The sequence below is a fragment of the Sprattus sprattus genome (assembly GCF_963457725.1).
Source record: "Sprattus sprattus genome assembly, chromosome: 17".
Lineage (NCBI taxonomy): Eukaryota > Metazoa > Chordata > Actinopteri > Clupeiformes > Clupeidae > Sprattus > Sprattus sprattus.
This window is the reverse complement of record NC_137915.1, coordinates 4648442-4672584: the sequence shown is the minus strand read 5'-3', so window position 1 is coordinate 4672584 and position 24143 is coordinate 4648442. Positions and strand designations below refer to the sequence as shown.

Genomic DNA, 24143 nt, shown 5'->3' with positions numbered 1-24143 from the left:
TCAAGGCAGAGTCATCAGTGCTCAAGTCAAGTGAGAACTGCAACAATGCCTCTAGAGGAAGAATATTCAATAATGTGTCTTAATGACTGACTTAAAGACTAAATAACCCGCTGGACTTCACTGACATATTGACCCTGCATTGTGACAATTTTACAATTAGAATCAGGTGAGATTGAGATGTGAGACCACTGTCTATGGGCCGCCTGTGTTTAGAGCAGCTGTCCGAGTGAGCGCGGCGCCATCTTGAGGGGAAAGGGCACAATGACGCATCCCTTCATTACACAGGCTCCTTCTTTTTGTTCTTCCCAGCTTTCTTTAAGTCCAGCCATGAGGCTTGCTGGAGGGGCATTGGGACCGGAGTGTTGGGAAGAGCCTGTACCTGGTGTAACGCGCCATCAATAGTTACGCCAATAGCTATTTAAATATTATCTCATTGTGTTAAAAATGAATTTACACAATTACATTTGTCTTGGTCCATAAATGTAGTTGTTAAAAAAGTCCAAAGTGTCTATTGCTACTTGAACATGAATCTGCACATACTGACTCTGATTCTGGAGGAGCCATTCATTGGGAATCAACAAAATCTCTAAAACAGGACAGGTACTGTTAGGTTTCAAATCTGTCCATGTTTTTGATATGTTACAGTTTGACGTCTTCGACTGCATAAATCGACAACAAGAGTTATACCGGGTATTTTTTGAAAGATTTTAGTTTATTGCAAATAATACATACAGTAATGAATAACTACATTAATCACAAAAGGGAGAGTGTGTGAACATGTGTGCTATGAGAGTGTCACTACAGTGTTGGAGGGAGACAGAAAGTGTCTGTGGAAGATAAAATGTGATAATATGGTGTATAGTGATAATAGATTGTATGCTAGTTAATGAATTGATTTATTTATTCCTAACAGAAATATTGTTTGGGGGAAATATGACGGTAACTTGGCCAGATAGAAAGGACAACCCCCTCACAAATATTCATGAGGTAAAATTGTTTTAGTTCTAGTCCTGCAGATGAAAAGTAAGCTTGTGCATCTACCACATTATGTTACCACATGAAGTAAGTTTCTGTGGTAAAAAACGTTCTGTGTAGATAACGGCACAACTTGTCCTGTCTTCACAACATTTAAGCGTTCATGCACAATCACTGTTCATTTTTTAGTACAATTTAGAAACTCAAATGAAACAAAAGCTAGGCTAGAAGGGCTGACTGAAGAAAGAAACTTTGTGTCAGAGACCTCTATCCATTCAAATTAGACATGAATGTTTATATTCTGCTGGTATGTTGTCATTGACACAACCTGATTTTGCTCTTAGTATTTAGGTAAAAGCCGGGATACAGTGGCTCAGTGAATGTGGTGTGTATTTTGTGCAAAAGAGTAATTGTATTAGAGACACTGTAGAAAGACAGAGTTCCTGTCTTGTGATCAACATACATTCCTATTCTAAAGGTGGAGGTGGGCTTATGAGGGAGGGCATTTTTTGTATTATCATGTATGAATGTGTAGTTAGATGAAGAGCAAATCAAACTCCAAGACTTCTTATTTTGTCCTAGAAGACAATCATAAGCTCCTCCTTTCCTTGTGAGCCCTTTGTATGATACAGCAATGCAAACATATGGTCCTGACCACTCAACCTCCCAGTAGCAGTGTTTAGATACCGCTTCTCTACAAAGCACCTGAGGCTTTAAATCAAATCTGTCTGGATGGTCAGGATATGAATTTTTCACATTAGGGTACCTTTCTACAACTCTGTTTCCCTCAGACAGTGTGAGTTCATTGTGAGCAGTGTTGGGATCCAGGGTTAGCTGGCAGGCATCTGAGGGAGGATAAAACATGACTCATTGAGCAGTGGTGATTAAGGGCATAATGGTTTAAATTATAACTATTAATTAATTATCATGTGCACAACCAGATAGAGCAGGGCACTATGTTCTCCTCTTGTATATGTGTGTGTGTATTTTGTATGTGTTTATGTACTTGTACATGCAGTACATATGTGTGTATCCTATACTTACATGCTAGGAAATCCTCTCTGGTCGTAGGCTCAGGCAGTGATAGACCGCTAACAAGCTTGGCTGTAAAGACAAAAAGGACTCCTATCAACAACCACAACTTTCTGGGTCACACAACATTGTATTCAGAAGTGATGTTTTCAAAGTCATGGCATGAATGTGTCTCATACCAGTTTTAGAAATGTCCTTTAGTCCCTGCTGGAGTGCATCCTCTAGTTTCCCCCTGAGCTGAGAAAGCTTTACTTCATCAAATGACAGATCTGTGAGGACCGTGTGTCTGGGTGAGTTGTCAGGAGCAGAGGAGGAACAGAGAGACTGGAAACTCTACAATGAGACAGAATATGAGCCGAATGCAATTTAACAAACATAAACCTTCCTCCCGGCCCTACTGGAGCATTTTGGCACAGACCTAGCCCAAGTCAGATCAAATCGAATCAAATGCAAAATGGCACTCATGTTAGATGTTATGAATGTTTTATCATTTTAAATAATACAATCACAATGTTTTTGCATGGGGCATTGTGTAAATGAAGAAGAGTTGCCTTGGTTACCTTCTCTTCTCTATTATGTTTACCTCATTACCAAAGAGCTCCTGAATAGGAAACTGACGTTTTGACTGAAAGAGCGGTCTCAACGGTGACTTTTTACAGAACTGCAGAAATAAACTAATCTCTTCAGTGATAATGCATCATATCTGAGTAGTGACAATACCTGAAGGAAACAAATGTGGTTGTCAGTGTGTGAAAGCTGCTCCAGCTCTGCATCTCTCTTCTTCAGCTCAGCAATCTCCTGCTCCAGTTTCTCCATGAGTATTTCTGCTCGACTCACTTCAGCCCTCTCCTGATCTCTGATCAGTTCTCTCACCTCAGAGCGTCTTCTCTCAATGGAGCGGATCATTTCAGTAAAGATCCTCTCACTGTCCTCCACTGCTGCCTGTGCAGAACTCTGTTTGGACAGAAGACAAGACACAAGACATGAATTGCTACAGCAGTCTCTTGTTATTTCCTCTGGTTGATAGAACTCACCTGAAGCGTTTTCACAGCCTGTCTCAGGTTCTGAAGTTCAGTCTCTTTTTCCTGGATTATCCGTTGGGATTTTCTCTGAGTATCACCCAATGATTTCTGTGAACAGGGGAAGCTATAAGAGTTGTGTATTTCATGTATTGAAAGAATACACAATATCATGTTTTGGTACTGCTAGTCACTTAAATAATTAAAAAAGTTAGAAGTCATCAACAGTTTGACTATTTTCATTCAACCATAGCCATGAACCCTAAAGATGTTGCTGTATCAAATGTTGGATTGAAATAAATAAATTAGTCTGAAGAACAAAAACTGAGAATAAAGTAAGAGAATGCTGTTATTTACATTCACGTATATCAGTGCACAATAACACATTTTAGCAGGAAGGCATTTGTCAGAATCAGGAGTACTGGATAAGCGAGTCTCACCTGTTTCTCAGTTCTCTCTGCTGCAGCTGAGACTGTATCATGTCCTTTGTGTTCATCCATAGCACACAGCAAACATATGCATCTCTGATCAGTGCGACAAAAGACCTCTAGTAGTTTATCATGATGAGAGCAGATCAGATCTTCTAGTTTACCAGCAGCTTCAATCACTTTGTGTTTCTTCCCTGGATCCAGATTATTATGATCTCTGAAGTGAGTTTCACAGTAAGAGGACAGACACATCAGACAGGACTTGACTGCCTTTCGTTTTCTCCCAATGCAGACGTCACACTCCACATCTCCAGGTCCAGCATAACAGTTAGCAGCTGGAGCAGCCTGGAGTCCCACAATCCTCAGCCTCTCCACCACTTCAGCCAGCATGGTGTTTCTGCCCAGAACTGGCCTTGGTGTGAAGGTCTGTCTGCACTGTGGACAGCTGTGGAATCCCTTCAGATCTTCCTGATCCCAGCAGCTCTTGATACAATCCATACAGAAACTGTGTCCACAGGGAATTCCCACAGGATCCTGCAGTAGATCCAAGCAGATTGGACAGCTAAACTGGTCCTGAGAAACTGACACACTAGCCTCCGCCATGTTGCTGAACCACATAGACCCTCACAGACTGAACAGGAAGCAGAATTGACTTTCGTTTCACATGAAGCAAGATAATTCAGGGCAGTGGGAGTGGCTTCTTGCGTGTGGCTTCAGAAACATATGGGGGTGCTTTTAGGAAAACAGAAAAGGTTGGTTTGATAGAGTAGAAGGGATATAGATTGTTTTTGTTTAGACAATGTATAATAGAACTCAGAACTCAGAACTGTTTATTTGACAGCAACAATACCAGTACAATTGCAAGGATGGAACGACATACAATAAATCAGATACATGAAATAAAAACAATGAAACTAGATGAGTGTATAGAGAAGCATACGATGCTGTCTGAAAGTTTAGCTTTCAGCAGGGATGATCACGTGGTGGATTCCTCACGTCCGATGCTCCCTGTCTTGCAAGGATGGCAGTTTTGCACAAGGTCGGAAGAAGCACAGTTCCTTTCTTACATCCTCTGGTCTAAACATGCTCTTGTTCATATGCAGACTTAGTGGCACCTAATATTCTAGTTACACACACACAGAGAAAAGCCATGCTCCTGCTTTCATAAGCACATGATTCATACAAGGAATATATTAATACAAGGCACTTGATTATTATATTCTTAAGTCATTAACAGTGTTTGGAAATAATCTCTATCAGAAGTAAAATCTTCAAGGATGATCAGGTTATGACTGAACCTTTTGTCTCCTCCTGTCTCTAGGTTTTCGTCAACGACATTATTCATCAACTACGTTTACAGAGCAGCTGTTATTGATTGTACTAGGGCACCAGATACACTCTTCAGTTTAACACAATTTTATATATATAGCGCCAAAACAATAGAAATGGCCCTGGGGTGCTTTACAGAATTAAGAGCAAAGAAATCCTCCCTTTTAAGTGGACGAAACGTCAACACCTTAGACGTGGTATGCCCTGAAATATGTTCGTAATGTTTTTTTTTGTTTTGTTTATTAAATTATTAAATGCAGCTTAAACAAAATGAAATGGTTTGTGTGATGTTTCATAAATGTCTTTTTTGTTTTACCTCGCACTGATATAAACCACTCCTTCACTGAGAGGAGCATTCAGTATGTGGTAGACTACTGAGCTGTATATGTCCTGGATCTGGATCTAACTAGCCCACCTGCAGAGGCACATCGTGGATCTGCTGATCGTGCCTCTCCTTCTGGTGACCAGCAGCAGCCAACAACCCTCAGAAGCCACCTTGAGTCTGGCCTGGTGCTCGACCACCCAGTCCTGTACCTGACCCAGGAGAAAGCCTAATGGGAAGAAAAGGGAACTCACCAGTGCTCTGATTAGGTCTGGAACTCACCAGTGCCCTGAATAGGTCTGGAACTCACCAGTGCCCTGAATAGGTCTGGAACTCACCAGTGCCCTAATTAGGTCTGGTATTATAGTGGAAAAGCACCTGTGAGAGAGAAGGGGCCCAATGCTTCCATGATGCAGGCAGTAGGCATAGCAGGGTGATAAGCGTTTTATTATGAACATCACTTTTTTGAGGACTAAAGGCAGGATGGAGATTCTCCTCAGCCCCATCCATGTGGAGCGGACAACCTCTTTTCCTCCATCAGGCGGTTCCATTGGCACAATAGGTCTGGGGACCACATCCTTCAGGATCCTTTCTTGCCTCCTACACAAAATGAATGTCAGAGAGAGGATGGCACAGAAGGACAGATGCCATGGACTGAGTCACAGACATCATTAAGTCCAGGCATGAGGCTTGCTGGAGGGGCATTGGGACCAGAGTGTTGGGAAGGGGCTGTACCTGGTGCAACGCACCATCGATAGTTACGCAAGTAGCTACTAAGTCCATAAATCTAGTTGTTAAAAAAGTCAAAGTGTCCATTGCTACTTGAACATGAATCTGCACACACTGACCCTGATTCTGGAGGAGCCGTTCATTGGGAATCAACAGAATCTCTAAAACAGGACAGGTACTCTGTTCACATGTTTCAATTAGGTTTAAAATCCGTGCATGTTTTTGATACGTTATAATCTGATGTTTTTGACTGCATAAATCGACAACAAGTTATATTTTTGAAAGATTTCAGTTTATTGCAAATAAAACATTCAGTAATGAAGAGCTACATTTATCACAATAGAGAGAAAATGATATGGGAGAGAAGTGGATATGTGAGCATGTGTGCCATGAGAGCATCACTACAGTGTTGGAGGGAAACAGAGAAAGTGTCTGTGGAAGAAAACAGGTGATAATAAGGTGTATGGTGATAATGGATTAAATGGCAGTTAATTAACTGATTTATTTATTTAATTGAAATATTGTTTTTTAGAAATATGACAGTAACTTGGCCAAATAGAATGGACAACCCTCCCACAAATATTCATAAGGTAAAAGTGTTTTAGTACTAGTCCTGCAGACGAAAAGTAAGATTGTGCATCTACCACATTTTGTTACCACATGAGGTAAGTTTCTGTGGTAATAAACCTTCTGTGTAGATAACGGCAAAAATTGTCCTGTCTTCACGACAATAAAGCAAGTGATGTTCACGCACAATCACTGTTCATTGTTCAGTACAATTTAGAAACTAAAATTAACCCCAAAGCTAGGCTAGAAGGGCTGAATGAAGAAAGAAACTTTGTGGCAGAGACTTCTATCCATTCAAATTAGACATGAATGTTTAGATTCTGCTGGTCTGTTGTCACTGACACAATCTGATTTTGCTGCCACTGTAGAGGCAAAAGCCAGGAATCAGTGGCTCAGTGAATGTGGTGTGTATTTTGTGGAGAAAAGTAATTGTATCAGAGACACTGTAGAAAGATAGAGTTCCTGTCTTGTGATCAACATACACTCCTATTCTAGAGGTGGAGGTGGGCTTATGAGGGAGTGCTATTTCTTTACCATCATGTGTGAATGTGTAGCTAGATGAAGAGCAGTACAAACTCCAAGACTTGTTATTGTATCCTAGGAGACAATCATTAGCTCCTCCTTTCCTTGGGAGCCCTTTGTATGATACAGCAATGCGAACTTTTGCTAACCCCTCAACCTCCCAGTAGCAGTGTTTAGATACAGCTTCTCTACACAGCACCTGAGGCCTTATATCAAATCTGTCTGGATGGTCAGGATATGAATGTCTCACATTAGGGCACCTTACTACAACTCTGTTTCCCTCAGACAGTGTGAGGACATTATGAGCAGTGTTGGGATCCAGGGTTAGCTGGCAGGCATCTGAGGGAGGATAACACATGTCTCATTGAGCAGTGGTGATTTAGGGCATAATGGTTTAAATGATCACTATTAATAAATTATCATGTGCACTTCCAGATAGAGCAGGGCACTATGTTCTCCTCTTATATATGTGTATGTGTATTTTGTATGTGTCTATGTACTTGTAATGCAGTACATATATATGTATCATATACTTACATGCTAGGAAATCCTCTCTGGTCGTTGGCTCAGACAGTGCTAGAGAGCTAACAAGCTCTGCTGTAAAGACAAAAAGGACACCTGCTATCAACAACCACAACTTTCTGGGTCACATCAACATTGTATTCAGAAGTGATGTTTTCAAAGTCATGGTACTAATGCGTGTCATACCAGGTTTAGAAATGTCCTTTAGTCCCTGCTGGAGTGCATCCTCTAGTTTCTCCCTGAGCTGAGAAAGTCTTTCTTTTACTTGATCAAAAGACAGATCTGTGTGGACCGTGTGTCTGGGTGAGTTGTCAGGAGCAGAGGAGGAACAGAGAGACTGGAAACTCTAAAATAAGACAGAAAATGAGCCAAATGCAATTTAACAAACAAAAACCTTCCTCCAGGCCCTACTGGAGCATTTTGGCCCGGCAAAGGCATCCAGTGCCCTGCATCATAAATAAAGACACCAGACTTGGGGACTGATTTACTAATATGCGACCGCTGCTTAATCTGCGTTCGCACATTAACGCACAGTGTTTTTGCGCATTTTCCGTGGTATTTATCAAGCCAAATCTGCGCTGGGCAAACTGTGCTTACTCTGCCCTTTAAAGAGCCTGATTTACTAACATTGATTTGCGAACGCAGCTTAATCTGCGCCTTTGCCAGGCGCACATTAAAGCACTGTGTTTCCCCGCATTTTCCGCCAGATCCGCGCTGGGCAATCATTATTTAATGCACCGTTAAAAGACTGGAGAAATTGCCAGCAAATTACTGCCACCATGGAGATTCGAGGAAGAAAAAACTAAGATTCAGCGAATAGATATAGCGAGATAGATATATTGGTTCACGTTCGCTCAATCACTGAATCTGATTCAATGGGTTATATTGTTGTTTTGCCCGCCATCACCTACAGCGAGATGTTTAAAAGAACACGATTATAAATAATATATTGGTGGCATTAATGCATAAACTGTCTATTATAACAATATAGATGTGTACATGGCGAGATTAATACGTTCTACAAGGGACATGGGTTCACCACAATATATCCCCACTGAAACAAATACATTTACCAAGTAGCCAGGCCTCTCCAAAATCACCGTTGCTCAATCATGGATAGATGGCACTATTCCGGAAGATAAAACTGTCATGGCAGACCACTACCACGTAAGTAATGATCATGTTAGCATCACATATGACCTGGACATTTATTGAATATGTGTGCCTTCTGTTTCGGTAAACGTGTTCATGGATTGAAGGTGGGACTGTTTGCATGTGGGTACGATCAATGGCTCCAATTACGTTCGGAAAGTTTAATTTCAGCTATCGCAGTGGGGAAATGTATATTGACCAGTGCGCCGTGGCAATGCGTCGAGCACCTGGGTGAATATTTGGCTGAGTGAAGGCTGAGATATACCAACTGAAGATGCTATAACTGTTTGAAATTATCCGGAGGCCAATATTTGCAAATGTTGCCAGGAGTTTAACAGCTGATGGAATGGAATTTGATCGCTGGGTGGAGGGTTCGATGTCGTCTCTGATCTGGTCCAGTAATTGAAGTATTGCGTGGCTGGTTAAGCTGTACCATCTAATGATTTATGGTTCGCTTAACTGAAAATGTGTCATACGAGTTGAAAAAAAATATTTCTGTGCGCTGTCTCTGTCTATATCTTCGCCTTGTTCTTATAACTTTCTCCATATCAACGTTTTCAGACTCAATGGAAATGCGCTTCCTGGTTAAGACGTGCTTTTATGAGGCGGAGAATTATCCCGCAAATTAGAGACGTGCGCTGGTCAGGCAGTTTAGTAAATACCACGCAATACATCATTAGGCACACTTATCTTCTCTCCTCCCAAATATTTGCGCATGTTTCCACCCAGTGGCGTCGTAGGGGGGGGATAAAGGGGACTGAGTTACCAGGGCCCCATGTGGGGGAGGGCCCTTGAGGAGTGTGGAATTTTATTTTTCCTTTAAATATTAATATCATTTAAAGGTCCAAATTTTCTTGCTAACTAATATAATTTTAATGTTTTGGGTAAATACATTGGTTGAATGATGGATTGAATTGTGTGTCCTAGTCTACATATAATGTCTGGAGACCCTCACCCCCCCGGCTCACGCACAAAATGGTTTAGTCCGCCTTCAGTGGGCTTTTTACCTATAGGCGCATTTGACGAATGTTAACGTTCATTCGGCTAAGGCAACGGTGCGCATTGAAGATGTCCAAGAACGTTAAATCCGGGTTTCAGAAAAGAAAAGAAAGGCAGGCAGGAGAGAGAAAAAGAGACGAGGGAAAGCAACTACTAACAGACTTCTTTCCTAAGAAAGGTGAGCCCGAATGTGAAAGCAAACACCCTACATTAAATGAACTCATGATGTGGTAATAAAACGAATCAATACCACCGCGATTGTCATTGCTAAAAACGGCATAACACAAAATTAGAAATAACATGCCCTATCTGTAATCTGAGGTAAACTCTAAATACATGTTTGTTTGCATAGCCTTCCACAGTTGCAGAGTGTGTTGCACGCACATCCAATCCAGGTGCAGGGTAAAAAGAGATCCGTAAAAATGAAAGAATACCCACACTGTTGCTGCTGACACCTGACGAACACCTGACGAAGACCAACAATGGTCGAAACGTTGTGCCAATAAAATACACGGGAGCTGCAGCAACAGTGTGCGGGTATTCTTTCATTTTTATGCATAGCCTACCACACCATTGCAATAGTAGGTCTATACTAATTAGAACATTTGGCTAAATTAATATTTGTTAGGCCATAACATAATTAGGCTAATAGCCTTATTAAGAAGGGCTAGTCTAGGCTCAATAAGTTCATAAGGTTAGGCTGTCAAATTAGTTGGCTAGCAAAGTTAACTTGTGAAACATGGCACTCAGTTTCAGAAGCAGCTAGTGATGCAGACCCCTCATCCTCTGACACTGTGGTCTTGAGGCAAGGTGAGCAGTTTAAAATGAAAGTACATAATTTTAGCTATTTATACTGTAGGCTTAATGTGTTTAGCAAATAGCAACACAGGCTGTTCCATCCAAAGGTGACTTTTTTTTGTTGCAATCAGGGTGTGAAGGGGATTTTAAGCAATATAGTAAAAAAGTGTTCCAGGAAAACATCCCATACTCTACCTTTAAACATGTTCAGTCACACAAATTAGGCTACATTGGAATTGCCTGTTACAGTAATATCTATCAGATGCTTCATGCTTGTAGAGGGTTCTGTCCAGGAAGATGGAGAAAATGTGGTAGAGGATGACACAAGTGAAGGAAGTGATAGCAGAGAAGATTCTGAGAAAAGTGAAAGGGATGAAGAGAGGTCAGAAAGTAGTCAGAGCAGCGCCAGGGAGTGTATGCCAGAAGATCCAGCACTATGGACAGAGAAATGAACTAATGAAGAGAGAGACACAATTGTTCACAGACTGGCAAGCAACATAAAAACAAATAAAATTACAGCAAAAGACAAGGAAGGGAAGCCATTTCCTAACTACCTTCAATTTGCAAAGTTTCACCGTCAGGGGGGAGGGGGCGTGGCACTCTTTTTTTTTGGGGGGGGGGGGCCTATGAACATACTGTGCATAGGGCCCAGAATCTGGTGCTACGCCCCTGTTTCCACCCACCTTTTCGTGTCCTCCCCGTCCACACCCACAAAGCGTTAATATGCGCTGCGCCCCCTTATTAAATACCGTTTTATGTTTACGACCGCTATTTTACGCCTGAAATGGGCGCAATCCTGTTAGTAAATCAGGCCCATGGTGTGAAGATTAGGTACTGGTCATTTTTTATTAAACAATTGAGGTGCAGGAGACTTTTAAAAGACCCGTCAACTCTGACAAGTCCAGCTCCAGTCTAGTCCTAGTCAGATCAGAACGAAAGCAATGCAAAATGGCACAGATATATTTTTTATAATTTTTAAACATTACAATCACAATGTTTCTGCATGGGGCATTGTGTAAATGAAGAAGAGTTGCCTTGGTTGACTACTGTTCTCTATTATGTTTACCTCATTACCAAAGACCCCCCAAATAGGAAACTGCCGTTTTGACAGACAGGTAGAGCAGTCTCAACAGTGACTTTTTACAAAACTGCATGAATAAACAAATCTCTTCTGTGATAATGCATTATATCTGAGTAGTGACAATACCTGAAGGAAACAAATGTGGTTGTCAGTGTGTGAAAGCTGCTCCAGCTCAGCATGTCTCTTCTTCAGCTCAGCAATCTCCTGCTCCAGTTTCTCCATGAGTTCTTCTGCTCGACTCACTTCAGCCCTCTCCTGATCTCTGATCAGTTCTCTCACCTCAGAGCGTCTTCTCTTAATGGAGCGGATCATTTCAGTAAAGATCCTCTCACTGTCCTCGACTGCTGTCTGTGCAGAACTCTGTTTGGACACAAGACAAGACACAAGCTATAAATTGCTACAGCAGTCTTGTTATTTCCTCTGGTTGATACAACTCACCTGAAGAGTTTTCACAGCCTGTCTCAGGTCCTGCAGTTCATTCTCTTTTTCCTGGATTATCTGTTGGGATTTTCGCTGAGTATCACCCAATGATTTCTGTGAATTGGTGAAGCTATTAGAGTTGCGTATTTAACGTATTGAAAAAATAAAACATATCATGTATTAGTACTGATAGTCACTTTCATGATTAAACAAGTTCAAACTCACACTAATTGACTATTTTCATTTAACCATAACCATGAACCATAAAGATGTTTATGTATCAAATGAAGTCAAGAAATTAGTCTGAGAAACAAAACTGAGAATAAACTCAGAGAAAGTTGCTGCTATTCACATTCATGTGTTTATCAGTGCACAATAACACATCAGAATCAGGAGTACCTGCTAAGCAAGTCTCACCTGTTTCTCAGTTCTCTCTGCTGCGACTGAAACTGTTTTATGTCCATTATGTTCATCCATGACACACAGCAAACATATGCATCTCTGATCAGTGCGACAGAAGACCTCTAGTAGTTTATCATGATGAGAGCAGATCAGATCTTCTAGTTTACCAGCAGCTTCAATCACTTTGTGTTTCTTCCCTGGATCGAGATTATTATGATCTCTGAAGTGAGTTTCACAGTAAGAGGCCAGACACACCAGACAGGACTTGACTGCCTTTCGTTTTCTCCCAATGCAGACGTCACACTCCACATCTCCAGGTCCAGCATAACAGTGAGCAGGTGGAGCAGCCTGGAGTCCCATAATCTTCAGCTTCTCCACCACGTCAGCCAGCATGGTGTTTCTGCCCAGAACTGGCCTTGGAGTGAAGGTCTGTCTGCACTGTGGACAGCTATGGACTCCCTTCAGATCTTCCTGATCCCAGCAGCTCTTGATACAATCCATACAGAAACTGTGTCCACAGGGAATTCCCACAGGATCCTTCAGTAGATCAAGACAGATTGGACAGCTAAACTGGTCCTGACTCCATAAAACACTGGCCTCTGCCATTTTGGGTTACTCTCTGTATATGTGTGTTTTTTCCTGTCTCTCTCTGTTCGTGTCGCTTACTTTTGCGATCTCTTCCTGACAGAGTAAAGAAAAAGGCAGAACTGAGTTTCGTTTCTCTGGAATGGGCTGAGCACTGAGGGGTGGGAGTGGCTTCCTCAGTCTGTGAGAGTGGGAGGGGCAGCAGTGCAGAGAGCACAAGAGAACACCATTACCTTTTACTGTTTACTGTTGTAATCTCTTCCTGACAGTCGAGTTAGAGGCAGAATGGAATGAGGGAAGGAGGGAGATAAAAAAGGAGTTTATTACAATAACAGTGGTTAGAGGTTGGGCCATAAATCCTTTTGTCAGAAGGACTTTCAAACAGACAGATGCTTGAAATTTGTGACTTGACACAAAGTGATAAGACAGGAATGCTACGTCAATCATTCACCTCATTTAAGTTCATTAACCTTTCATTGGCAAAGTGGAAAAAAAAAATTTGAGTGCAGCAAAAAAGCTTATTTTCCATATGGAGACTGGCAAATGAACCAGCATTATTTTAGCAAACATGTATTTGGGACCTGCAGAACATATGGCATATACTGTATAGTATACATATATAAATCATAAATATGTGTGTGTGTGTGTGTGTGTGTGTGTGTGTGTGTGTGTGTGTGTGTGTGTGTGTGTGTGTGTGTGTGTGTGTGTGTGTGTGTGAGTGCGTGTTTTTTGTGAATGCACGCAATACACAATATAAAGATGCTGGACATGGGCCTGTAAGTTTGTATAAGTGTATGTGTGTGTAGGTAACTGCATGCCCTCTCACCTAGCAGGACCAGGATGCATGCCAGGTTGGCGATGAGTGCCCCTCGGCTCAGGCTGGCGTGCAGCGTGTAGGCCTCAGCACTGCACGAGAGCATGTTGCCGTCGGCATCACAGCGGCACACGCGCACGGTGAGCGTGGCCCTGCTGCTCTGCATCAGCAGCTCGCCGCCCGACACCTGGATGGGCAGGTGGTAGACGCTCTGCTTCTTGTCAGGGATAATCACCCTTAACTGTTACTGTATTACCTCAGAATAAAGACTTCACAAACAGAAATATTATTAATAACAGATGTTTACTCCAGGCCCAGAGGAGTGAAGTGGCATGAATCGCTACAAACCTAACACTTACCTCCCTTTCAAAATAAGCTCTTCTTTATTCAAAATAATGTATACACAGATTAAACATAAAGTCCCCTCCCAGGTCTTTGTTCATACATTTGGTTCCAGACAGTGTCTCTTGGTTTCACTCTGTTCTAGGTACCAAGACACTAACTCAGTATAAGCTAAACATTTCATGACATGTCTAAGTTAAACATTCAAAGTGGGCCTCGTGCCAGACACTGCCATCTCCTCTCCACAGAACAAAGACACAGATAAGAAATTAATTTAATAAACCAAAAACCCTTCATGATAATTCTTATATAGAATACTTTCTTTCACACTTCTGCTGCGACAAGCCACCGATTCAGGTCAGCACCCACGCCGAGTTATCTGCCACAGAGAGGGGGAAAACGCTGGTCAGATCAATCAATCAGTCAATTAATCAATCTATCTATCAATCAGTCAGTCAGTCAATCAATTAATAAATAAATTAATCGATTAACCAAATATCCATCAAACCAATAAATAAATCAACCAATCTTTCCGTATCTTAGTCAACAAATTAACTAAACAGAAAATCAATCACTCTCTCACTCAATCAATCTGTCAAACAATCAATTTTCAGTATCAATCAATGAATCAGGTGATCAGTTTCAGCGAAACACACCTTGATTATCTCAAGTTGGGTTTTTTTGCATCTTCTGGGGCAAGACTGTAGTAAAAATGCTGTCCTCCAATAGGGTCGTCCGCATCCGTCGCCGTGAGGGTGTGAATCAACTGAGAACGGCAAGTAACAGAACATCAGACATTTGGTCCTTGAATATATATGTGTTTGTGTGTGTGTGTGTGTGTGTGTGTGTGTGTGTGTGTGTGTGTGTGTGTGTGTGTGTGTGTGTGTGTGTTTCTCGGCTATGCAAGGTCTTACCTTCCCTGCTTTAGCATTCTCGCACACAAGGCTTCATAGTTCGGAGTGAGTGAAGGGGGATTTGTCGTTAATGTCCGTGATCCTTATCGCCACAGACACACTTGGGATTTGGCAGGGATTATCTGAGCAGAGAAGGCACACAGAAGTGGCAATTCTAACAAAGGGCAAACAAATGTAATTTTTTGTCTATTTCATTATTAAATGCAGCCTTAACAAAATTAAATGGTGTGTCTGATGTTTCATAAATGTTTTATTTACCTCGTTTAGCTGTAGCCTTTTCCCATGATTCCCTCTGACTCCCTGTCTCCTTCTTCTAGCCTTTATCTCAGGTTATCAATCCGTCCCTATGGCAACTGTTTGAGCCTGAATTGTATTGAAGGGATTTTGATTTACCAATATATTTCTTCAATTTTTTGGATGAAACACAAGACAGGCTGAGTGTCCCCCTATCAGAGAGCAGTGACTGTGCACCTCAAATGCATAGTGAAAGCATCTAGTCATAGCTATTTGCATTCCACTTTGGTGAGTCTGTGGATTGGGCTTCCAGCTCCGTGTGTGTGTTCTCCGACAGGAAGTCTGTCTACTCCGCCACCATCACAGAGGCAACGACCGCTGAAGTTGATGTTGACTGGAGATATTAAGTCAAAAATATAGTGCTGAAGGTCAGGGACGTGCACAGGAATTTTGAAGGGCAGTTGCTCTGCTCTGGAAAAAAGGGGCAACACATTCATTTTTGTCACCGCCGCTGCCACGCCCCCGTCCCCTGATCGCAAATGTTGCCAATATTATTTTAAGCTCTCACTAACCACCGCTGCCACGCCCCCGTCATCTGATTGCAAATTTTGTCAATATAATTTTAAACTCTCACTCACCGCCGCTGCCACGCCCCCGTCATCTGATCGCAAATTTTGTCAATATAATTTTAAACTCTCACTAACCGCCGCTGCCACGCCCCCGTCCCCTGATCGCAAATATATACAGTACTGTGCAAAAGTTTTAGGCAGGTGTGAAAAAATGCTATGAACTAAGAATGCTTTGAAAAATGTAAACAATAAATGTTTATTTTTTATCCATTTACATGGTAAGACTGAGCACAGCAACAAGACACAACGTAGTTATACTGCATCAGCAGGGTCTCTCCCAGACAAAGATTTCAAAGCAGACAGGGGTTTCAAAATGTGCAGTTCCAGCTCTTTTGAAGAAGACGTTGAGGATCGTAGACGCAGTGTTCAGCCAAGGAAACTTAATGCAGCTGATGAAAAACACATCAAGCTTATTTACCTTCGAAATCGGAAGATTTCAAGCAGTGGCATCAGCTCAGAACTGGCAGAAACCAGTGGTACCCAGGTACAGACATTTACTGTCCGGGGAAGTCTGGCCAGAAGTGGTCTTCATAGAAGAGTTGCAGCCAAAAAGCTCTACCCCGACAAGGAAACAAGGCCAAGTGACTGAACTAAGCACGTAAACATAGAAACTAGGGTGCAGAAACATGGCAGAAGGTGCTCTGGACTGATGAGTCAAAATTAGAAATATTTGGCTGTAGAAGAAGGCAGTTTGTTCGCTGGAGGCTGGAGAGAGGTACAATAATGAGAGTCTGCAGGCAACAGTGAAGCATGGTAGAGGTTCCTTTCCAGTTTGGGGCTGCATTTCTGCAAGTGGAGTTGGAGATTTGGTCAGGATGAATGGTGTCCTCAATGCTGAGAAATACAGGCAGATACTAATCCATCATGCTATACCATCAGGGAGGCGTATGATTGGCACCAAATGTATTCTGCAGCAGGAACATAACCCCAAACATACAGCCAATGTCATTAACAACTATCTTCAGCTTAAAGAAGAACAGAAAGTCCTGCAAGTGATGGTATGACCCCCACAGAGCCATAATCTCTACATCATCGAGTCTGTCTGGGTTTACATGAAGAGACAGAAGAATTTTAGGAAGCCTACATCCACAGAAGATCTGTGGTTAGTTCTCTAAGATGTTTGGAACAATTTACCAGCCGTGTTCCTTCAAAAACTGCGCAAGTGTATCTGGAAGAATTGATGCTATTTTGAAGGCAAAGGGTGGTCACACCAAATATTGATTTAATTTAGAATTTTCTTCTGTTCCTTCACTGCATTTTGTTAATTTATGAAGAATTGATGAAAATAAACTGTTAACACTTCCATTTTTGAAAGCATTCTTAGTTCATAGCATTTTTTCACACCTGCCTAAAACTTTTGCACAGTACTGTATATTTCCTTCGGAGGGGCAACTTCAGTCGAGGAGGGCAAACGGGCAGTTGCCCGAGCAACCCTAGCCCACTCCTGTACACGTCCCTGTGTATTAGTTTAAGGGGCATTTACAGAAATTCATATTGATTCATGTTCACGGAACGGTCTTAATGAGATTAATAAATATTACAGAAATCAATATCTGAGCTCAAGTGTGGTGAAATGAAGAATGCTGCCGCACTCTCCAACCGTGATGTTTTAGTAGTTCACAGTACAGCTGGGCCTTCTGGAACATGTAATAAAGAGGACAAACCCTTTTCATATCCTCACTACACAAAAGCTCTTTTCATGCCCGGTTCCTCTGCAGATGGAACTATAATTTCAAGACCATGGAAATCACAATAGAGAGAAACTGAGGGAGAGTTGTGTTGCAGTTGGAAGGGTTGACTTGGGAGTGTTGAGGACACAGTCTGTGAAGCCTATATGCTAACCAAATGAACTATAAGAAACTATAAATTATGAAAACTAGAGTAAAACAAGCATTCCACCCTTTGTATGCCCACAAAGCATGTCAATGTGCCCCATTGTCTAGAGATGTATTTACTTAAAGGGAAGCGGGTTGTAAACTTCTGCAATCCACTGTAAGGAAAAGAGAAGTGTGGTGATATGCATGGGGTGATGCACACTATATCCCTTCACCCAGAGCCCTCTTTTGCAAGGAAGCTAAGGGGTCTAGACAAACAGACTGTTCCGGAACAAAGCAAGTACTGTGAATAATGAAAAACAAATTCAAAACTGAGAACGAGTTGTACGTATTGGTAATTATTTTAGGAACTTCTGATACAATCCACAGGGCCTTGTTCTGTTTGCACTTCCAGGTAGATCAGTAGCCAGCCATGGGTATATGAACCTGGTGGAGATAAAACAGCAGTAGTAGAGAGACATATTGAAGGTGAGACCGCGCTGTTCTTCAGAAAATTAGTGTGTAACGTAAGTGTCAAAAGGTGAGGTATACATAGCCTGCTTATATTTAACTTGAATTATTTGCTGAAGGATATGCTTTACTTGCAGTTCAATATCACGTATGTTCTTTTTTGTAACATTGTAAATCTTTCAGTGGGTATTGTTTTTTAGTAACCTTTTTATCTTTCATTATGGATCGTGAGTCATTCTATGTGTTGTGCATTATTATTAGAACGGTTAATAACTTAAGATAACTTATAGCACTGTTATTCACAATGAGAATTTGAATAGGAATAGAATTGCTACTTATATTGTTGAATGACAAATATGTTGATGTGAAATGTTTCTTTATTTCCAAAACTACTACTACTTAATTAGCAGTACTGTTATCTGCAATGGATATTAATTAGTTGAACTATACATTTGATGCTGAATATTTGATTTGGTTAATGAATCTGTTTATGGTTAAGGTCTTGTTAAAGGCACCCAGTGCAACTTTATGTAAACATTCAATGAAAAATAAACATTCAATTTCTAGTCTTTTTTACACGTAGTAAGTTTCAATAACTCCATACCATTACATATCGACATTCAAGGAGCAAAGATGAGACGTCGTTGTGTGGTGAGAACTGATAGAAAACCGTAAACAACAACAATCGCCGGTGGGGAGAAGCCATTTTTCCATTGACTGGAAGCCTGCTTTATTTATTGTAGGTTACAAAAAAATAAAGAAAATGGCGGCGATTGTTGTTGTTATCGATTTTCGATCAGTTCTCACAACACAACAACGTCTCATCTTTGCTGCTTGAATGTCGGTATGTAATGGTATGGAGTTATTGAAACTTACTGCGTGTAAAAAAGACTAGAAATTCAATGTTTATTTTCGAAAGTTGCACTGGTTGCCTTTAAGAACAACAGTTTTCATGTGAACAATGTTATATATTTACCTGTATTAGTAGCGAAATGACTTTGCAACAGTTTAATACACATATTCTACTTTCTTCACAGGATGGGTGATGTTTCTCTCTTGCTCTCTCCTCTGCTGCTTTTCCTGCTGGTTATTGCTGCCGAATGGATAAAGGGAGCAGCTGGCACATGCATCATACCTGATAAAGATCAAATTGACCTCTCCGACCACAATCTCACCGGAGTGCCTTCAAACCTACCACAAAACACCCAGTATTTGGACATGTCCTTCAACTCCATCTCCACGCTGACATCAGAAGGTCTGGCCGGCCTCTCGGCCCTGTGTATCTTTAAAATGACTAACTGTGGGCTGACCTCCATCTTGCCAAAAGCATTTCAAGGAAACCCACGTCTGGAGGAGCTGGACCTCTCATTCAATGCGCTCTCAACAATCCCTGAAATACAAAGACTGCCCAAGCTCAGAATTTTTGACCTTTCTGAAAACCTCTATGAGTCTTTCACCTTGGGCCAGTCCTTTCAATATCTACAGAGTCTGTCTTCCATTTCTCTGGGAGGGCCACGAATATCACATCTGGGTAAGCGCGACTTGAAGCCTCTCACAAGTTCCCCCCTGCGTGAGCTAACGCTGCGAGCAGGGGCGGAGCTCACGTATTTTGACACTGATTTTCTGGGTTATCTTTCGGAGCTAAAAGCATTAACACTTCAGATTCATTTTTGCAAAACGCCCAAACTATTCAGAGACATTCTCTTGGACTTGCAGACAACTGGAGTGGATACGCTGATAATCGAGAAGTTTCTTCCAGAGGTCTGTGATGTCTCAGCCAACCTCACAGACGACCTGAGAAATGTTGGTAAGCTCCGGCACCTCACGTTTGAGAACTCCTGGCACAGCAGTTCAGATTTGTCACAGGCTTTTGTCAACATCATTCAGTCTCCACTGCAGACATTGTCATTTAGAAACTGCACTTTTTTACAAGACACACTGGCAGGCCTGGTGATCCTGTCTGTCCCAGACTTAGGTAAAATTGGCAATCTCCAAGTTCTTACTTTAAACACTATTCACCACCATCAATACGATCATTTTCATGAAAGTGTGAATCTATCACTATTTCAGGGTTTAGTAAAAGCAGAATTATCTGGATCAGAATTGAATATAAAAGGTAATATTTTGGGTAATGTTATAGGTGATTTATCATCCTTGAAGATTGTGGATGTCTCAAATAACAACCTGGCCTGCAATTCCTTGCAGAATGCATTCCCTATCCACGCCCTCTCAACATTGAAAGAGCTTATAATTAGAAAGAACAAGTTAGAGAGCCTTTGCAGAGTTGCAGAATACGTACATCTATTTCCGCATCTGGAGATTGTGGATCTGAGCTTCAACCCCATCAAGCTGCCTGACCATAAGAAGGTGAATTGGCCCCCACACCTGAGAAACCTTTCTCTGAGTGGAAACCTCCTTGGGAATGCCTTGTTTGATCATCTCTCTCCGCACTTTGTCAGTCTTAATCTGACACAAACGGATATCACAAGCCTGAACACAGACGCTCTCCATTACATTTACATTTACATTTACATTTACATTTACATTTACATTTAGTCATTTAGCAGACGCTTTTGTCCAAAGCGACGTACAAGGGAGAACAATCAAGCTAAGAGCATTAAAAAACCTGGTGTAACCATAAATATTGCTTATAAAACGACATAGAAAGAATAAAAAAAAGAAGTGCGGGCCTGTTGCTGCTTAAGTGCAGGTTGAGCCAAGGTGCCAGTTTAGGAAGAGAGGTGCTCTTTGAAGAGTTGGGTCTTCAAGAGTTTCTTAAAGGTAGGGAGGGACGCTCCTGCTCTGGTAGTGCTAGGCAGGTCGTTCCACCAACGTGGAACTACAACTGAGAATAGTCTGGATTGCCTTGCTTGCACTGGGGGCAGTGCCAGACGACGCTCACTGGATGAGCGCAGCGTCCTGGGTGTGACATTTGCCCTTACAAGAGCATTTAGGTAGGTGGGAGCAGACCCAGTAAGCACTTTGTAGGCAAGCATAAGTGACTTGAATTTGATGCGAGCAGCTACTGGCAGCCAGTGGAGCTCAGTGAGTAGCGGGGTGACATGTGCCCTCTTTGGTTGGTTGAACACCAGGCGCGCCGCCGCGTTCTGGATCATCTGTAGTGGTTTTACCACGCATGCCGGCAGGCCCGTTAGGAGGGCGTTGCAGTAGTCGAGGCGGGAACCCACCAAGGTTTGCACCAGGAGCTGGGTGGCATACTGGGTTAGGTACGGCCTGATTTTGCGGATGTTGTAAAGCGCAAAGCGGCATGACCTCGCGACAGAGGCAATGTGGGCTGTGAAGGTTAGTTGGTCGTCAATAATGACCCCGAGGTTTCTTGCTGTTTTGGATGGAGCCAGAGATAAAGAGTCAGTCTTGATGTTGATATTGTGGTGGATGAACTGTTTGGCTGGGAAGACCATCAGTTCTGTTTTGGCCAGGTTCAGCTGAAGGTGGTGGTTTTTCATCCATGTGGATATATCAGCAAGACAGTCTGAGATCCGTGCCGAAACAGTGTTGTCCTCAGGAGGGAAGGACAGAACCAGTTGAGTATCATCGGCATAACAGTGGTAGGAAAAACCATGCGAGCGGATGATGGGGCCCAGCGAGGTGGTGTAGATGGCAAAGAGAAGTGGTCCCATTACAGACCCCTGGGGCACCCCAGTGGTGAGGTGGTGGGGTACAGATAGATGACCTTGCCATGACACCTTGAATGAGCGCCCAGAGAGGTACGATTCAAACCAGGAGTGCGCCTTGCCTGAGATGCCCATACTTGATAGTATGGACAGAAGAATGCGGTGGTTGACTGTATCAAACGCAGCTGATAGGTCAAGCAGGACAAGAACTGAGGATTGAGCTGCTGCTCTAGCTGTTTTTAAAGCCTCTGTCACAGATAGCAGGGCTGTTTCGGTGGAGTGACCGCTTTTGAATCCAGACTGGTTTGGATCGAGGAGATTGTTTGTTGACAGGAACTCTGTGACCTGTTTGGAGGCTGCCCTCTCAAGTGTTTTAGATAGGAGAGTGAGAAGTGAGACCGGTCGGTAGTTTTCCACCTGAGTGGGATCGAGAGACGGCTTTTTGAGCAGCGGCGTCACCCGAGCCACCTTGAATGAAGAAGGAAATGTTGCAGAATTAAAAGAGGCATTAATCACCTGTGTTATTGCCGGTAGGACGGCAGGGGAAATGGCTTGAAGGATGTTGGATGGGATAGGGTCCAGCGGGCATGTAGTTGGACGGCTACCTGCTAGGATTTTGGAGACCTCACTCTCAGTGAGGGGGGTGAAGGAGGGAAAAGATGAGTTATTGATGGTAGCGCCCTTAGGGGGGGAAGACAGTTGGTCGAATTGTTTCCCAATGGCTGCCACTTTCTCTGTGAAGAAGGAAGCAAAGTTATCGGCTGTGAGGTTAGTAGCTGGGGGAGGAGGAGGAGGGTAGAGCAGAGTTTTGAAGGTGGAAAATAGTTTCCGAGCATCAGTTGCACTGTTGATTTTGTCATTGAAAAAAGTTTTCTTAGCAGCAGTGATGCTGGTTGAGAAGGAGGCCAGCAGTGTCTGGTAGCTTGCAAGATCGTCCTGTGCTGCAGATTTGTGCCACTTTCTCTCAGCCGCTCTGAGATTGGAGCGCTGCGTTCGGAGGGTATCACTCAGCCATGAATGAGACTGGGTAGCTCGCGCAGGTCTGGTAGAAAGTGGACACAAACTGTCCAAGCATGAGCTTAGAGTGGAGCAGAGAGATTCTGTGGCGTCATTGACACCTAGTGAGGAGAAGGTGGATAAAGGTGGAAGAGTAGAGGAAACCAGGGAGGAAAAGTGAGTGGGGGAGAGTGTGCGGAGGTTGCGCCGGAACGAGACCATAGGAGGAGGGACAGAGGGTTGCTCAATGAGTCGAACATCAAAGCGAATGAAGAAGTGGTCTGAGAGATGGAGAGGGGTTACAGTTAGGTTTTCCGTGGTGCAGTTCCGAGCAAGGATGAGGTCGAGCTCTTTCCCTGCTTTGTGAGTTGGGGGAGTGGATACCTGTTGTAGGTCGAACGAGTGGACCAGGGTCCGGAAGTCAGCCGAGTTGGGGTTGTCTAGGTGGATGTTCATGTCGCCAAGGATGAGTATTGGACACTCATGGTCAGGGATGGCTGACAGCAGGGTGTCCAGCTCATGGACGAAATCGCCCAGTTGTCCTGGTGGCCGGTAGATAACAATCACATATGTTTCAACAGGAGCAGTTACCATAATTGCATGATATTCAAACGAGGCATACCTGTTTGAAGACAGCAGTGGAGTAAATTTCCAGTTTTCCGAGATCAGCAGCCCCGTCCCACCTCCACGACCAGATGGCCGAGATGTATGGGAGAAGGCGTGTGTATGGGAGGAGGCTCCATCACATGAAGGACCTCCAGGAGCTCTTTCTAGGCTCTAACGCAATAAGAGAACTTCCACCTGACCTCGTCCTGCCAGCACTGGAGGAGTTGCACCTGGACCGCAACAGTATCAACACATTGAAGCCGGAGTCGTTCAGAGGACTGCCCAAACTCAAGAAATTCAATGGCGGACACAATCCATTTGTTTGTGACTGTAATCTCTACTGGTTCGTCCATGACTTTAATAAAACATTGCTGATCGATTGGCCAGCAGCATATAACTGCTATTCCCCCACGCAGCTCACTGGAACACCACTTAAGGATTTCTATCCCAGTAAAGTGGTTTGTAACCCACTGATCATGTTTGGCGTTTGTTTTCCAGTAGTCTTGTTTGTCTTGGTTTCTTTTGGCGTTGTGTTTCACTTCATGGATGGAGTCTGGTACGTAAAGATGCTGTGGATCTGGTTAAGAGTTAAACAGAGGAGTCGGAATAACTACAGACGCCTGGCGGGATCCACCTTCAGTTACCACGCCTTCATATCCTACAGTGAGAAAGATGCCGAATGGGTTCAGTCCGAACTGGTGCACCAACTGGAGGCCGCAAATCTCCACCTGTGCATCCATGAGCGAGACTTCGTCCCGGGCGAGTGGGTCATCGACAACATCATCAACTGTGTGGAGAGCAGCTAC

General features: G+C 42.9%; 1 protein-coding gene across 1 annotated transcript; it reads right to left on the bottom strand.

Moving 5' to 3' along the window:
- Positions 1-277: 277 nt before the first annotated feature.
- On the bottom strand, positions 278-12903 carry LOC308378245 (uncharacterized protein; the record flags this gene model as incomplete). Its single annotated transcript, XM_080855106.1, has 11 exons — positions 278-337; positions 2728-2961; positions 3042-3137; positions 3467-4061; positions 5199-5317; positions 5567-5705; positions 7184-7262; positions 7632-7791; positions 11602-11835; positions 11914-12009; positions 12313-12903. The coding sequence occupies 11 exons, from the start codon at positions 12901-12903 to the stop codon at positions 278-280; spliced, it is 2403 nt and encodes an 800-aa protein (XP_080711232.1).
- Positions 12904-24143: the final 11240 nt, after the last annotated feature.